General features: G+C 37.9%; 1 protein-coding gene across 2 annotated transcripts in view; it reads right to left on the reverse strand.

The window, feature by feature from the left end:
- LOC128684961 (uncharacterized) overlaps positions 1-17,804 on the reverse strand; it is a 47,357-nt gene that overhangs the window by 13,731 nt on the left and 15,822 nt on the right. For both annotated transcript variants that reach the window (XM_070098890.1, XM_070098899.1), the window contains 8 exons: positions 14,917-15,054; positions 13,477-13,688; positions 11,950-12,087; positions 7,069-7,332; positions 4,500-4,677; positions 2,693-2,874; positions 1,797-1,923; positions 161-1,385 (listed from right to left, as the gene is read on the reverse strand). In XM_070098890.1, coding sequence (XP_069954991.1) covers positions 161-1,385; positions 1,797-1,923; positions 2,693-2,874; positions 4,500-4,677; positions 7,069-7,332; positions 11,950-12,087; positions 13,477-13,688; positions 14,917-15,054 — 2,464 coding nt within the window. The remainder of the gene's footprint in view (positions 1-160; positions 1,386-1,796; positions 1,924-2,692; positions 2,875-4,499; positions 4,678-7,068; positions 7,333-11,949; positions 12,088-13,476; positions 13,689-14,916; positions 15,055-17,804) is intronic.

A 17,804-nucleotide genomic window follows, 5' to 3' on the forward strand; every position in this document is an offset into this window, starting at 1 on the left:
TCACTATCACCCTGGCAATTCAACAAGGTTTAAGTTGACACACATACCTCTTCCTCCTCCCATCCACTTCCTGTTCCTTCTCTATCATTACCAATTCCAATCTTACACCCACTTTCTTCACAGATCACTAATACAAAATCATTCTGCTAAGTGGTCTTACCTGTCAATAGCTTCCCGCATTCCTGATAGCAGTGCTCGCCTGAACCATTCACACCTCGCTGCTGCCACCACTCTATGTGCACCAAGTTCAACCCCTTCCCAGCTGTATTGCCTCTTGTGCTCTGGCACTGTCCCAACAAGCTCCTCTTCCCTGCTCTCTACACTGGATGACTTAATCATCTCATCGTCAATGTTTGGAGCTTTGGTTAACCTTGACTCCTGTATTTCAGAGCTCTGAGATTTCTTCAGCTTTCCGTTATCTACACATGGAGATTCGCACACTTTTCTTTTTTCGGACTCAGGTGCAGTATTTAGTTTACCTGCTTCACTTAAATTGATTTTGTAATGAGAGTCTTCCAATAATTTCAAATTGTTACTTTCGCTACCAATTTCCTTTTCTGAATTTATCTCATTTTTCCTTTCTCTCTCATTCCTCATATTTATGTCATTTCTCAAAACCTCGTGATCTCTCTTATTTTTATATTCATCAACCTCCTTCTTCAGTAAAACACCTTTGCTTACCGTGATATCGTTGCTGCCTAAACTCAAGGTCCTTACCAAGTGATTGTCTGCAAATTTACACGAACACAGGTCTTCCCCACCTAAGCCATCTTGGCTATGCTCTCTATTCACAGTCAAAGAATGTCTTAATTTACAAGAAAGTTCAGTATCGACATAACTTTTATCACTTTCCACTTGCATTACACCATCTAGTGTCTTAGTGGAGTCTTTAATTTTACACTTCTCACTTGTATCATTACTTTTAACCTCATCAACATTAAACTTAACATTACCATCACATTTAACACCAACATCATTAGCCTCTATATCAGCATTTTCACTTTCTTTGGAACTTCTATGTATAAATTTGAAATCTGGGGCATGATGCTGGTTAAAGTCTTTGGGCATAAATGGACTATTGGACACTAAAACATTATCAGAACAAGTCACAACATCACAGTCAAGACTATAAGCTTGAGGTGGCACTGCTGCTCGTACACACGGACGGTCTAGGCTTAAAGATTTCTTTACTTTCCGAACAACTGTTGAGGACACCTTGGGCACTGCTGAAGCCAAAATGCTGGACTGCAATGGCTGCTGCTGCTGCAAGTCGCACCACTCTGTCCCTGCTTCCTTCACGGATTCTTTACTTGCACTCTGATTGGCTCCGTGGCCCTCTATCATATCTAACTCCTCTTGGCTTGATGATGGAGAAGCTTCATCATCTGTGTAAAGGACAATTTGAAGCACTACTGTATTTAGAAAGTAAGATTAACAGTGTAAGATAAAGAGATATATGAAGATACTATAAAATACAACAATGAAAAAAAATTATTACAAGATTAATAATTATAATACACATAAAAAGATACAAGTGACCCTTGACTTACAACCACCCAACTTAAGACTGCCTACATTTACATCCATTATTTTCCCCTGGTGAGAGAGCTGGTAAAAAAATCTAAATTCTAGGATATGTCACTGATAACCAGCAATATAACCCCAACTTATAACATTGCACAATAGTAAATAACAGTTTGATTTAAAATAGGGCAATTGGTAGCAGCTCTCCCTGAGCCTTGTAAGTGCAGAGGTTGCTGTATAATAAATACAAGTACAACAAAGTTACACCTAACCTGCTGGGGGAACCACCACAAAGGTCATGTCACTCAACACCGGATCACTTAACAGCCGAGCAATGTTGATAGCCAGCGGGTTACTGCGTGATGGAGGCGGCTCACACACCCTGCTGACCAAGCTTAACTGCAACACATCATATAGTTCCATTACTTTTCATGAACTAAAGCTTCTTAATGTATTTATAATATGGGTCAAAATACCAATTAATAATTGGAAAGTCTTTAAAAAATATAGTCACTGCATAATTATTTAGGGACTTTTTAATGATCCAAGACAAACTCACAGTCACGTATTTAAGAGTAAAAACATCTCGGTACTGTACGTCAATATGACCTGCAAAAACCACTATAAAACTGCATAACAAACTTGACAATATAACACAAGTTTGATGCACAAGAAAACATACATGGACAAGTTAGAGATGTGATACAATAAAACAGTTTTAAGTCTATAAGAGACATATGCTTGAATGGGGGATGAAGAAGAGATAATGAATAAAATAGGCATTTAGAGAATATTTTAAACTATTTTAGTAAACTGTACACAATGTATGTTAATCATGTTACTCTGTCCACAAGAGCAGGCAAAATAAAGGAAATTATCTTTTTTTTTTAACACGTCGGCCGCCTCCCAACGAGGCAGAGTGACCCAAAAAACACTTTAAACATTAAAAGCTGTTATTTTTTATATTTGTATATTACCCTAATATTTATAAATTGTATGGTATTGTACAGTATTTCAGTTTTCAACCTGAACTCGTACTATACTGTATTTCGCGGCATATTAGATGCTTTTCTTTTTCCATAAAATGTCTCAAAAAAAAAAAAACACTCTGCATCCTATAAACTGTTGACTATGCATTTTTTATTGGACATCAAGAGGAAAGGTGCACCTTGCAGGGTGACTGAGAATGCTCATCAGGGATTGTATCCACATTAGGAATGGAAGGGCATCGGCGCTGGCCACTACTACTCGAGGTATCTGAAGAATTGGAGAAACTTCGTGAACTGGAATCAACTGGCCCCTCCGTGTCACCAGGGGAATTCATATCAGCTGCTGAAGATGGTCTTAGCTCTGAAAATATATTCACTCTCAGCAATTCATGAAGCACTGGCACTCAACCCACAATATATTTTCCCTAAAAGCTATGATATGAATATTTCTGGTTAATCATCTTTCAACACACCGGCCGTATCCCACCGAGGCGGGGTGACCCAAAAGGAAAAACAAAAGTTTCTCCTTTTACATTTAGTAATATATACAGGAGAAGGGGTAACTAGCCCCTGGCATTTTAGTCACCTCTGACAACACACATGGCTTACAGAGGAAGAATTCTGTTCCACTTCCCCATGGAGGTAAGAGGAAATAAACAAGAACAAGAACTAGTAAGAAAATAGAAGAAAACCCAGAGGGGTGTGTATATATATGCTTGTACATGTATGTGTAGTGTGACCTAAGTGTAAGTAGAAGTAGCAAGACATACCTGAAACCTTGCATGTTTATGAGACAGAAAAATGGACACCAGCAATCCTACCATCATGTAAAACAATTACAGGCTTTCGTTTTACACTCACTTGGCAGGACGGTAGTACCTCCCTGGGCGGTTGCTGTCTACTAACCTGCTACCTAGAATTTCTGGTTAATATTTTTTAAAATATTTTATTACTGAGGTAGGGTGACCCCCCAAAAATAAACATATTCATCATCAGTCATTCAATAGCTGTCTTGCCAGAAGTTAGTTAATTAGTTTAATATTTTTATTATGCACTCCATACCCATCCTGTGGGCAGTAGTCAAGAGATTAGAGATGTCCATGATGGGTCTAGGGACTGGGGCCCTAAAGTTTTGATAGCTGAACAAGTTACAAAGGTAATTAACTCCAGAAGTGAGCAGATGTCACAATTTAAATGCCTCCACAAACTGCAACATTCCCATTCCTCCAAGAGTGAAGGTACTGTGTTTCTCACCTCCAAGACTCAAGTTCAGCTAACCAATTTTTCCTGAATACCTTCACAAATGTTACCTTGCACACACTCCAACAGTATGTTAAGTCATAAAAGTCACTTGTCTCCTTTCACTCTGATCTAACATGCTCACACAAGCCTGCTAGATGCTCAAGCCCCTAGCACTTAAGGCCTCCATGACACCCTTCCCTTCAACCTTTCCCAGAATGACCCCTACCCTCCTTCCTACCACCACAGATTTATATAGCCTCCTGGTTATACCGTCCTATTCTGCTCCCTCCTTTCTTGAATTTCCAAGCCCCTCCTGAGTCCTATGAGTTATACTTTGGCAGCCTCACTCTGTCCTCTAATTTCTATACTCTGAATGATGTGCATAAAATTGCTCTCACAAATGACATCCCCACTGCCTCCAGCTGCCTCCTTGCTTCCTCATACCCATATAAAAGTGCTGGTATCACTATCCTTTGGTACTTTTTTCCTTTTTTGGCAGCCATGGATAAACTTCTTTCTTTCTACAGAGTAATAAATGTATTACGAGATTACACACTACACTAGGTATGTGCTAAAGTGTTAGTAGCAGTATTGGTGTTGGCTGAGTTTGACAATATCAGTACTGGCCTAAAACTTAGCATTGGTATCAGTGAGTATCAAATAATAATGACAGAATCTGTAATTGGTATCAGAAAATTCTGATGGTATTATAGCAGAAAAGGAATACCTAATCATGGTTCTCACCTTGTGTTTTAGGGTCTTCTGAGGAGGAAGATTCACCTGAGGAGTCTTGCAGTGGTGCAAGGAGTCCCAGGTGCTGCAGGGAGGCAGTGAAGGCTGGGTGACCCACTCTTTCCACCAGCTCTGCAACCAGTGATTCCACTACGCCTCGGTGTTCCACCAAACGTTCCACAATGCTTCCCTAGAACAATAATGCAACAAACATTAAGTAGAAATACATATACTGACCATTTTGAGACTGTGTTCACAATAATGCTTATATTTATAATACTCTTATAGAGGACCTCTTGACAGATAATGCAGTGCAGAGAACTAATCTACTCAGTATTTTTGTTTGATCTTGATCTCTAATTCCTTTTAGTAAGATCAATTTCTTGCCTGTCAAATATAATCTTCCATCATTAGTCCTACTCACCACTGTTTTTAACTATGCTCTTCATCAATCTATCCTCTTTATCCTATCTACATGCCCAAGCTATATACCAATTATTTATTTAATTTTTTGGGTCACTACCTAGATGGGAGGTTAGCTGGACTTAGAGTCCTGGAGGTGGAAAACACAATGCCTGTACTCTAAAGGAGGGTGGGGGTATTTGCAGTTTGTAGTGGCATCTGGACTGGTATCTGCATGCCTCTGGCAAAATAGTGATGGAGTGAATGATGGTGAAAGTGTTTCTTTTTCAGGTTGCCCTACCTTAGTGGGAAACAGCCAGTGTGTTAAAAAAAAAAAACTTAAATGTCATAAGAATGTGATGACAGCCAAATGTGTGACGCAAAGGAATCCTGAGACAAGCCCAGAGGAGCATTACAGTGTGCACCAAGTCATGCTAGGCAGGTCCTACTAACAGTGACCCACTCCTACTCATGTAACTTTGAAACTTAATTATAATTTTAAAGCTACCCACAGTACTTTCTCAATAATGCTACCTGACAGTTTGTTTTACAGCATTTTTATTGCACTGTCACTCATTCTTAAATTATTATATTTCTTATCACCCACCAAGAGAATTATAACTGTTACAAATTTCATCATAAAAATCATAATAATGTGTAACTACTGTAATAATGTGTAACTACTGTAATAATGTGTAACTACTGTAATAATATGTAACTACTGTAATAATGTGTAACTACTGTAATAATGTGTAACTACTGTAATAATGTGTAACTACTGTAATAATGTGTAACTACTGTAATAATGTGTAACTACTGTAATAATATGTAACTACTGTAACGCACAGGGTAAGGTATGATACAGTGTTACAGTAAAACCTAGGTTAAGTTATCAATAAAAACGATATTACTTCTAACTTTTTAGACAGGTCATTTATTTAATTTAAATATGCAGTTGCTACTTCATTCTAGATTTATCAATGAAGCTTGGAGAATATTAGTTTTAGTAATATGTCCATTAAAATTACTGGTATGTGTTGCTAGCAATCGACTAACAATAGACAAAGTATTTCCTTTTCCAACTATTTTGATACAGGTAATTTATTTGAGTTAAACAGGGTATGGGATGATAAAATAATAGTAATAATAATCGTCATCACATTCAAATTAAGCGTTAAACAGCTATGGGCTAGAATAATTTGTAAAAAATGCTAATTCATCATGAAATTCAACTGTAAAGTATAGAGGCTTTGCATTTGTTGTAATGTGTCCACTGTGATCATCAGCATGCATCATCAGACTGGGCAAATGAAATATACTGCTCTGGATTTATCATATGGAAAAAGCCGTGTGTAATTTTTTAAGGGTTGGGCTAAAAAGGGAAAATTATTGCTTATTCATTTTGAAGTGTTCAGTGTGGGATACTGTATATTCAGCTTAGCCAGATGACAGTTTAACAGGATTTGTCAGTATATCTGATGAAAGGTAAAGCAGATTTTTTATTAATATAATGACTGGAAAACCAGAATTATTGCATAACAGGTCTGTCTTGAACAAAGATGAGAATATTTGAATTGTGTTTGTAATGAAGGTCATAGTTAAGGAGCACTGTGGATACTAACTAATACTATTAAAATAGAGACAGGCCTTAAAAAAAATGAGAATCTTTCTTCTTCTGTCAACAAACCGGCCATATCTCACCGAGGCAGGGTGGCCCAAGAAGAAAAACAAAAGTTTATCTTTTCAAATTTAGTAATTTATACAGGAGAAGGGGTTACTAGCCCCTTGCTCCCAGCATTTTAGTCGCCTCTTACAACACGCATGGCTTCCGGAGGAAGAATTCTGTTCCACTTCCCCATGGAGTTAATGGAAATAAACAAGAACAAGAACTAGAAAGAAAATAGCAGAAAACCCAGAGGGGTGTGTGTATATATATGCTTGTACATGTATGTGTAGTGTGACCTAAGTGTAAGTAGAAGTAGCAAGACGTACTTGAAATCTTGCATGTTCATGAGACAGAAAAAAAGACACCAGCAATCCTACCATCATGTAAAACAATTACAGGCTTTCGTTTTACATTCACTTGGCAGGATGGTAGTACCTCCCTGGGTGGTTGCTGTCTACCAACCTACTACCTAGAAAAATGAGAATATTTTAATTAATAAATATGTACACCTACCACTTTTGAGGTGGCTCCTTTGAATACAAACTTAAACTCTGACCACTCCACTATGTCTTCCAAGTCTGCTGCAGCTTCTTCAAGTCGCAGTGTCAGGACAGGTAGTTCCTCAGTGAAGTGCTCAATAATACGTGCCACCCCTCGCACTCTTGCACCTCCTCCTATTTCTTCAAATTGTTCTCTCTTATGCACAAGAGAGTTCAAGAATGAAGTTAAATTCTCCTGCAGAATGCGTAGTTTTTGCAACTCACGAAGGTGTAAATCCTGCACAATAAAACGCTGTTTTAAACCATTATGAAAACCACATGAAAATTATTCTGAGCAATAAGACATGTAAAACAATGCCTTCCTTCTCTTCATCACTCAAAACTGGAAATAATAGATGGAAAAATTAATAATGAGAGATGTGTGTACCACTGAAGACTGACTATCATGAGTAAAACTTAATGGATCAAAAAAAGGCTACATTATTTGAGTTAAGCAGCTTGATTTCTTCATATCAACTATTTCCTATCAAGGTAGGGTGATCCAAAGGAAACACATTCACCATCATTCATTCAATAACTGTCTTGCCAGAAATACTTGGTCATCACAATCTAACAATCTTACATATATAGATATCAGACTTTTAACAAAATCTTATGAAAGAAATATTTTGAATATTCAATGACTGAAAAAAATTACTTTACTTTGCAAGTGAATCAGTCTACTTCTTCTTCTTTCAACAAACCGGCCGTATCCCACTGAGGCAGAGTGGTCCAAAAAGAAAAATGAAAGTTTCTCTTTTTAAATTTAGTAATTTATACAAGAGAAGCAGTTACCAGCCCTTTGCCCCTGGCATATTAGTCACCTCTTACAACACGCATGGCTTACAGAAGAATTCTGTTCCACTTTCCCATGGAGATAAGAGGAAATAAACAAGAACAAGAACTAGTAAGAAAATAGAAAACCCAGAGAGGTGTGTATATATATGCTTGTACATATATGTGTACATAGGGAGTAGGTTGGTAGACAGCAACCGCCCAGGGAGGTACTACCGTCCTGCCAAGTGAGTGTAAAACGAAAGCCTGTAATTGTTTTACATGATGGTAGGATTGCTGGTGTCCTTTTTTCTGTCTCATGAACATGCAAGATTTCAGGTACGTCTTGCTACTTCTACTTACACTTAGGTCACACTACACATACATGTACAAGCACATATATACACACCCCTCTGGGTTTTCTTCTATTTTCTTTCTAGTTCTTATTCTTGTTTATTTCCTCTTATCTCCATGGGGAAGTGGAACAGAATTCTTCCTCCGTAAGCCATGCGTGTTGTAAGAGGCGACTAAAATGCCGGGAGCAAGGGGCTATTAACCTCTTCTCTTGTATTTATTACTAAATGTAAAAGGAGAAACTTTCGTTTTTCCTTTTGGGCCACCCCGCCTCGGTGGGATACGGCCGGTGTGTTGAAAGAAAGACATATATGTGTACTGTGACCTAAGTGTAAGTAGAAGTAGCAAGATGTACCTGAAACCTTGCATGTTTATGAGACAGAAAAATGAACACCAGCAATCCTACCATCATGTAAAACAATTACAGGCTTTCATTTTACACTCACTTGGCAGGACGGTAGTACCTCCCTGGGCAGTTGCTGTCTACCAACCTACTACCTAGAATCAGTCTACATAAGATTGAAATAAGTCAGTAAAGTTAAAAAAAAAATAATTAGTAATACATTATCAGTTTTAGGTAACATATTAAACTTGCAAGGATAATGATATGAGCACTGTTTGCCATCAATGACATACTGTACCCACATCCAGAATATTTTTTTTATTCGTCTTCTTTATCTTTCAACAAACTGGTCGTATTCCAACAAGGCAGGGCGGCACAAAAGAAAAAATGGGGGCTTCTCTTTTTACATTTAGTAATACATACAGAAGAAGGGGTTACTAGCCCTTTGTTCCTGGTATTTTAGTTGCCTTTTACAACATGCATGGCTTATGAAGGAAGAATTCTGTTCCATTTCCCCATGGAGATATTTTTTTATTATTATAATATTATCGTTGTTGTTGTTGTTATGTACTTTTTAATTGCCATCTCCCACCAAGGCATGGTGACCCAAAGAAAAAGGAAAATATTCATCATTATTCATTCAATCATCTTTCTTGAAGTGTGTACATATCACAACCAGATTACCCTCTGACTGCAACATCCCCATCCCTCGGAGCTTCAGAGTGCAGGCACTGCCCTTCCCACCTCTATGAGTCTTAAGTCTGGCTAACTAGTTTTCCCCTGAAATCCTTCATGAAAGTTACCATGCTAACACCCCCAACAATATGTCCATTAAAAAGCACTTGTCCCCATTCACTCATATCTAACACACTCACACAAGCCTGCAGGATGCTCAAGCCTCTAAAACTGAAAGCCTCTTTTACCCTCTCCCTCCAACCAATCCTGGGATGCCTCCAACCCCTCCCACCATATATTTATATACCATCACCTTCATTCTATCCCTCTCTATTCTCCCACCCAAACCAAATGAATAAACACAAATAAATTTACATTAGTGTATGGCATGGTGACCATCAGGGACCTAGTGCTGGATCTCACAGTGTGGCTGTGTAAAGGTAGAAAGTTGAAAGTGAACATAGATAAGAGTAAGGTGATGAGGGTATCAAATGATTTAGAAAAAGAAAAACTGGATATCACAATGGAGGGAAGGAGTATGGAAGAAGTGAATGTTTTCAGATATTTGGGAGTTGACTTGTCAGCAGATGGGTTTATGAAGGATGAGGTTAATCATACAATTGATGAAGGAAAAAAAATGAGTGATGCATTGAGGTATCTGTGGAGACAAAAAACGTCATCCATGGAGGCAAAGAAAGGAATGTATGAGAGTATAGTGGTACCAACACTCTTATATGGGTGTGAAGCTTGGGTTGTAAATGCAGCAGCGAGGAGGTGGCTGGAGGCAGTGGAGATGTCATGTCTAAGGGCAACGTGTGGTGTAAATATTATGCAGAGAATTCGGAGTGTGGAAATTAGGAGGAGGTATGGGGTTACTAAAAATATTAGTCAGAAGGCTGAAGAGGGGTTGAGGTGGTTTGGTCATTCAGAGAGAATAGAACAAAGTAGAATGACTTGGAGAGTGTATAAATCTGTAGGGGGACGAAAGCTCGTCCTCAAAAAGGTTGGAGGGAGAGGGTTAGGGAGGTTTTGTGGGCGAGGGGCTTGGACTTCCAGTAAGCATGCATAATAATGTTAAATATGAGTGAATGGAGATGAATGGTTTTTGGGACCTGATGAGCTGTTAGAGTGTGAGCAGGGTAATATTTTGTGAAGGGACTCAGGGAAACTGGTTAGCCGGAATTGAGTCCTGGAAATGAGAAGTACAGTACTTTTTTTTTTTTTTTTTTTTTTCAACAAGTCGGCCGTCTCCCACCGAGGCAGGGTGACCCAAAAAAGAAAGAAAATCCCCAAAAAGAAAATACTTTCATCATCATTCAACACTTTCACCACACTCGCACATTATCACTGTTTTTGCAGAGGTGCTCAGAATACAACAGTCTAAAAGCATACACATATAAAGATACACAACATACCCCTCCAAACTGCCAATATCCCAAACCCCTCCTTTAAAGTGCAGGCATTGTACTTCCCATTTCCAGGACTCAAGTCCGACTATATGAAAATAACCGGTTTCCCTGAATCCCTTCACTAAATATCACCCTGCTCACACTCCAACAGATCGTCAGGTCCCAAGTACCATTCGTCTCCATTCACTCCTATCTAACACGCTCACGCACGCTTGCTGGAAGTCCAAGCCACCCACCCACAAAACCTCCTTTACCCCCCCTCTCCAACCCTTTCGAGGACGACCCCTACCCCGCCTTCCTTCCCCTATAGATAGATAGATAGATAGTAGGTTGGTAGACAGCAACCACCCAGGGAGGTACTACCGTCCTGCCAAGTGAGTGTAAAATGAAGCCTGTGATTGTTTTACATGATGGTAGGATTGCTGATGTCTTTTGTCTGTCTCATAAATATGCAAGATTACAGGCATGTCTTGCTACTTCTACTTACACTTAGGTCACACTACACATACATGTACACATTTATTTATACACACTCATCTGAGTTTTCTTTGATTTTATCTTAATAGTTCTTGGTTTTATTAATTTTCCTTTTATATCCATGGGGAAGTGGAATAAGAATCTTTCCTCCGTAAGCCATGCGTGTTGTAAAAGTCAACTAAAATGCCGGGAACAATGGGCTAGTAACCCCTTTTCCTGTAAAGATTACTAAAAAGAATAAGAAGAAGAAAATTGTCAAAGTGGGAAGTCTGAATGTGTGTGGATGTTGTGCAGATGATAAGAAAGAGATGATTGTGGATGTTATGAATGAGAAGAAGCTGGATGTCCTGGCTTTAAGTGAAACAAAGCTGAAGGGGGTGGGAGAGTTTCAGTGGAGAGGAATAAATGGGATTAGGTCAGGGGTTTCAAATAGAGTTAGAGCTAAAGAAGGAGTAGCAATAATGTTGAAGGATAAGCTATGGCAGGAAAAGAGGGACTATAAATGTATTAATTCAAGTACAGTACGTACACTTTAAAAAAAAGGTTTGGGATACTGGCAGTTTGGAGAGACGTCTAAACTGTCGTATCTGAGCGCCTCTGCAAAAACAGTGATTATGTATGAGTGATGGTGAAAGTTCTGAATGATGATGAAAGTTTTTTTCTTTCTTTCAGGGTCACCCTGCCTCGGTGGGAAATGGCCAATGTGTTAAAAAAAAATTACATTCTCACTTACGTGACAGAAGACTAGATGGACACATTATGAGATTCTGATGAATGTTTTAAAAAGTTGCATGTGAATAGAATGGTATTAGTCTTCACCTACATTTCTGAGGGATTTTGCTAGAAGATGTGTAGGTGAATGTGAAGACTCTAAAGATGTTGAAGATGCTTGGATTATATGTTCTAAGCTTGTTCTTAGCGATCCAACATCCACACACACAGTCTGAAGAACGGAGCTGATCTGCAAATAACAATCCACTATTATGACTCACGAAATCGTAATGACATGATTGCAAACAAGTGACAAACTTGTAAAAATCATTCAGAGGTGAAAGAGGTAACAGAGGGAGAGATGAAGATATTGAAGGAGGGACATTAGGAGAAAGAATGTGGGTAACAGGTTATGTAGTAAACTGGTGTTAAGAAATCAAAGTGTATCTGAATTAAAGGCAAGACAAAAACAAGACATTCCTAGAATTTAATCACATCATTATGTACCGTTCCCATGTGCTTACACTCGTATACATTTACTTCGAATGTTTTCTTAGAGCTCGTATATAAAAGATTTGGCATACAGCATTCTTGATCATGTACTCAGCAAGAATTCTCAGTATTTAGCCTTTTAAGTCTTGGAGATACATAATAAGATGAAAAAGAAGACAAATAAAAATTCATGAAATTAATACCTTATGATTAAGTAAGTAAGTAAGTAAGGAAAGAAATGAAATAACTATTTAGCAGAATTATTGAGCTTTACATACACATGAAGTCAAAGAAAATTCTATTGAGAGCTTGTTTGAAAGTGTAACAAGGGCTACACAAGTTATACTAGCTGAGTCTTTTTCCAGCAGTTCAATGTCTTGGTATGAAACACAATGATTGTACATTATTTTCAATAATGTTTCTTCTCTGCTGGCATGATACCCAATAACTGATGTAAATATTACAAAGAAATCTGCTGGGTTCATAATACAATAACAGTAAAGAATACAATAAAATTTGATGCAGTATATGTGTCTACATTAGGGCCACGATGCGAGCAGATATGGCTACCATGACTCAACTCCTATAAAGTTTTTTAAAACAATGTAGACTAATAATAATAATTACAGTGGACCCCCGGTTTACGATATTATTTCATTCCAGAAGTATGTTCAGGTGCCAGTACTGAACGAATTTGTTCCCATAAGGAATATTGTGAATTAGATTAGTCCATTTCAGACCCCCAAACATACATGTACAAACGCACTTACATAAATACACTTACATAATTGGTCGCAATGGGAGGTGATCGTAAACCGGGGGTCCACTGTATTTGTTCTTGTAAAAAGCACACTTGGTTGTGGAGCTATTTAAGCTTGAGCTTCATACAAGGTATTGATGGGTAAGATAAAAAAAAAATACTGTATAACATTTGGTCACAGCTCACAAGCAAATAAAAGTTTGTTGGTAATATTATTTAATTATGTACAAGTCAAAATTAATAGCTGAATGGATAAAACTTCTGATATAGTTGAAAGAAAAGCAACAATAAAAATAATAATAATGAGATAAAGCTTAAAGACAGCCAATAAATTAAACATTAAGGGGAAGATTAAGGAAAGACAAGGGTTGTACAACATGACAGTACCTCTGGAACAAGCTGTTGTGCTAGCTGTTGGCGAGTGTGGTGGTTAAGAACAGCAAGTGATGCCCGTACATTGGCCAAGAGTCGCACCACAGTGGCCAGCAAGGGTGGCAACTGTGACCGAGTGTACCGCATAACTTCGTGTTGCTCTGCCTGAGTTAGTCTCCAGCCACACTGCTCAAACTCTTGACTTAATTCAACCACTTTCACAACACCTGAAACAGTGTACCAATGAGTCTTTGTAAATTATATAAAAATAATTATGTCTTTTTCTTTTCTTAACAGAACACCGTCTCCCACCAAGGCAGGCCGACTCAAAAAAGAAGAAATGTAAAGTTTTTCTTCTTTTTATATTTAGTAATTTATACAGAAGGGGTTACTAGCCCCTTCTCACACATGTGTGACTTATGGAGGAGGATTCTTCTCCACTTCTCCATGGAGAAAAATATTATTATTATTATTATTATTATTATTATTATTATTATTATTATTATTATTATTATTATTATTATTATTATTATACTTATATAAAGTCAGGAGCAAGGGACTAGTAACCCCTTCACCTATATACATTACTAAAGTTAAAAAGAGAAACTTTTGTTTTTTGTTTGGGCCACCCTGCCTCAGTGGGACATAGCCGATTTGTTGAAAGAAAGAAGAAGACTTATATAAAGTGCTTAGGTCCTGTGGGTAATTCAGCAAAGGATGTGGTGAAGGATCAATCCTTCATTTGCTGTGTGCGAGACACACACCACCTAACAGCGCTCAACTAGGCTCCTAAAAATATTTATGCATATCAGCCATTGTTCTATGTGAATCATAAATTATAAAAAACAGTAATTATAAAAAAATAATCTTCTTCTTCTTTCAACAAACCGGCCATATCCCACCGAGGCAGGGTGGCCCAAAAAGAAAAACAAAAGTTTCTCTTTTTAAATTTAGTAATTTATACAGGAGAAGGGGTTACTAGCCCCTTGCTCCCAGCATTTTAGTCGCCTCTTACAACACGCATGGCTTACGAAGGAAGAATTCTGTTCCACTTCCCCATGGAGATAAGAGGAAATAAACAAGAACAAGAACTAGTAAGAAAATAGCAGAAAACCCAGAGGGGTGTGTATATATATATGCTTGTACATGTATGTGTAGTGTGACCTAAGTGTAAGTAGAAGTAGCAAGACGTACCTGAAATCTTGCACGTTTATGAGACAGAAAAAAGGACACCAGCAATCCTACCATCATGTAAAACAATTACAGGCTTTCGTTTTACACTCACTTGACAGGACGGTAGTACCTCCCTGGGCAGTTGCTGTCTACCAACCTACTACCTAGGAAAAAAAAAAAATAATCATGTTCACAAAACTAAAACATGTTAAAAGAGCATATTTCATATCCGGCCATCTACTAAATCACAATAAGCAACTGATATTTTGGATACTATCTTACCTATAGCCATCTGTCTTAGCGCAGCTTTAAGAACTGTGATGAGGTGGGTGGGGCTGGTGACAGCAGGGTCACTGGGGTTGAAGAGTTGCACCATCACCTCAACACATTCCTGCACTTCTTGCATTAGACACACCAACCCTGCACAAAATAAAAAAATATCTGAAATACGATATCCTTTTTACCTTTTACTTAACTAAATTTTAATGTATTAAGTAACTCTCAGCTTTAGCAATTTTAATGTACAATTTTATCAACAGCTGATTACAGAAATCCGTATTAACTTAGCTTATTGAGCTGTTAACCAGGAAACACTGATATAACCAGCCATCCATCCATGATAATGAATATCGTTACTTTCTATTGTAAATAAACATACCCAACCTTAGTTTCAGCAACAAATTTTCTGTTGAAAGCAAAAGAATTCTGAAAATTTGAGAGAAAATTCTAAATAATCTTCAAAATGCTTTGGCAGAATATAGTCTGTCTATATTCAATGATGTTCCCTGTATCAGCCATTTACACTTGTTTTGAGAAAAGAATGTGTAGATGACTCAAACATCCCTCAACAAACATACAACAGTAAAAGACATAAAGCATAAAAGAAATAAAAAGAATAATGAAATAAGAATTAAACAAGAAAATAGTGGGAAAACAAAAACACAACAAACATAGGGTGGAATGTGTTGAGCTATTTCATTCATTTATCTATCTGTAAAGGACTAAACCAATAGGTCATTTAACACAATGAGTGATAGAGGCTCAATCCTCCATTGGGTAAGTGTGAGACAGCCATGTTAACTAGATCTGGATGAATGTGAAGACTGAAGAAACATAGCAGACTATGGGTGCAAAGTGCACTGCACTCTGTGAAGACAAATTGTCAATAGGAGGAAAAGCATTTACTTTCCTCATAGCAGAGCTTCCATGGACCATTATTTATCAACAGGGAGGCAATAGGAGAATTTCATAAAAAAAGCAACAGCAACAGCCTGGTTGATCACACAAGCACCAGACGAGCCTGACCCATGGCCGAGCTCTTGCAGTAGGAAAACTCTTGGAACTCATCAAAGATATCAAAGGCTACATGCTGGGCAACATCCAACATTTTCATTTATTAACCCTTTGAGGGTTTTGGTCGTACTAGTACGTCTTACGCGTAGGGGTTTTTGACGTACTAGTACGCATAAATTCTAGCGGCCTCAAATCTAGTGGGAGAAAGCTGGTAGGCCTTCATATGAAAGAATGGGTCTATGTGGTCAGTGTGCACAGTCTAAAAAAAATCCTGCAGCACACAGTGCATAATGAGAAAAAAAAAACTTTGACCATTTTTATGGAATAAATCAGCGAATTTGCAGTGTATTTTCGTATGGTATTTATTGTTGTATTCTAGTTTTCTTGGTCTCATTTTATAGAATGGAAGACATATTACAGAAATTGAGATGATTTTGACTGGTTTTACAATGAAAGGTGCCTTGAAATTGAGCTCAAAGTAGCAGAAATGTTCGATTTTTACCAAACTTCAAAAGTAAACAAATCGTGCCAAGTGTGCAATACACGTCAACTGGTGAGTCTAATATTCTTTCACAAGTGCACCAATAATATTTATACCATTTTTTACACTAATGCAGTAGTCTGCATAACAGTAAATCTTATATTTTTTGTGAGAATAAAAATTCAAAGTGGAAAGCAAAAGAATATAAGAGGGGCCTTGAGACGTGACTAATGACTAGAGGAAATGTCATTTTAGTGCCAGGAATGTCTTTCTTGTTTATTCTGGACCCTATTCGGAAATTGGCATCTTTTGAAATTTGTGTGAAATTGGCAAAATTGCTAAATTCTGACCACTGTACTGGATAGTTGAATTTCATAAATGGGTGGTTTCTTGCACCCATTCGATAGAAAAAATGGAGTTCTAGCGAAATATTCATGTTTTTTGTCGACTAGTACAGTGAAATTGGCTGAAAATGGGGCTCAAAGTGGGCAAAATCGCCGATGCGTAAACATCGCCGAGACCGCTAACTTTGCGAGAGCATAATTCCGTAAGTTTTCTATCAAATTTCAAACTTTTGGTGTCTTTATGATTGGGAAAAGATTCTCTATCTTTTCATAAGAGAAAATAATTTTTTTTTTTTTTAAATTTGGCCAACCCTGAGAACGAGTTTCGGAGAGGGCCTGTCGACCCTCAAAGGGTTAAATATTAATACTGCATATTCACATTCAAGTAAATACTGTTGAAATGATTGATGTTTTACTAATCATAATACAGACTGCTGGCTCAAGTAAATTTTTTTATAAATGTATAAACCCTTCTTTCAACACACCGGCCATATCCCAACGAGGCGAGGTGGCGCAAAAGAAAAAATGAAAGTTTCTCCTTTTACATTTAGTAATATATACAGAAGAGGTTACTAGCCCCTTGCTCCCGGCATTTTAGTCGCCTCTTACAACACGCATGGCTTATGGAGGAAGAATTCTGTTCCACTTCCCCATGGAGGTAAGAGGAAATAAACAAGAACAAGAACTAGGTAGTAGGTTGGTAAACAGCAACCGCCCAGGGAGGTACTACGGTCCTGCCAAGTGAGTGTACAACGAAAGCCTGTAATTGTTTTCATGATGGTAGGATTGCTGGTGTCTTTTGTCTGTCTCATAAACATACAAGATTTCAGGTACATCTTGCTACTTCTACTTACACTTAGGTCACACTACACATACATGTACAAGCATATATATACACACCCCTCTGGGTTTTCTTCTATTTTCTTTCTAGTTCTTGTTCTTGTTTATTTCCTCTTATCTCCATGGGGAAGTGGAACAGAATTCTTCCTCCGTAAGCCATGCGTGTTGTAAGAGGCGACTAAAATGCAGGGAGCAAGGGGCTAGTAACCCCT

The sequence above is a fragment of the Cherax quadricarinatus genome, chromosome 5 (assembly GCF_038502225.1).
Source record: "Cherax quadricarinatus isolate ZL_2023a chromosome 5, ASM3850222v1, whole genome shotgun sequence".
Lineage (NCBI taxonomy): Eukaryota > Metazoa > Arthropoda > Malacostraca > Decapoda > Parastacidae > Cherax > Cherax quadricarinatus.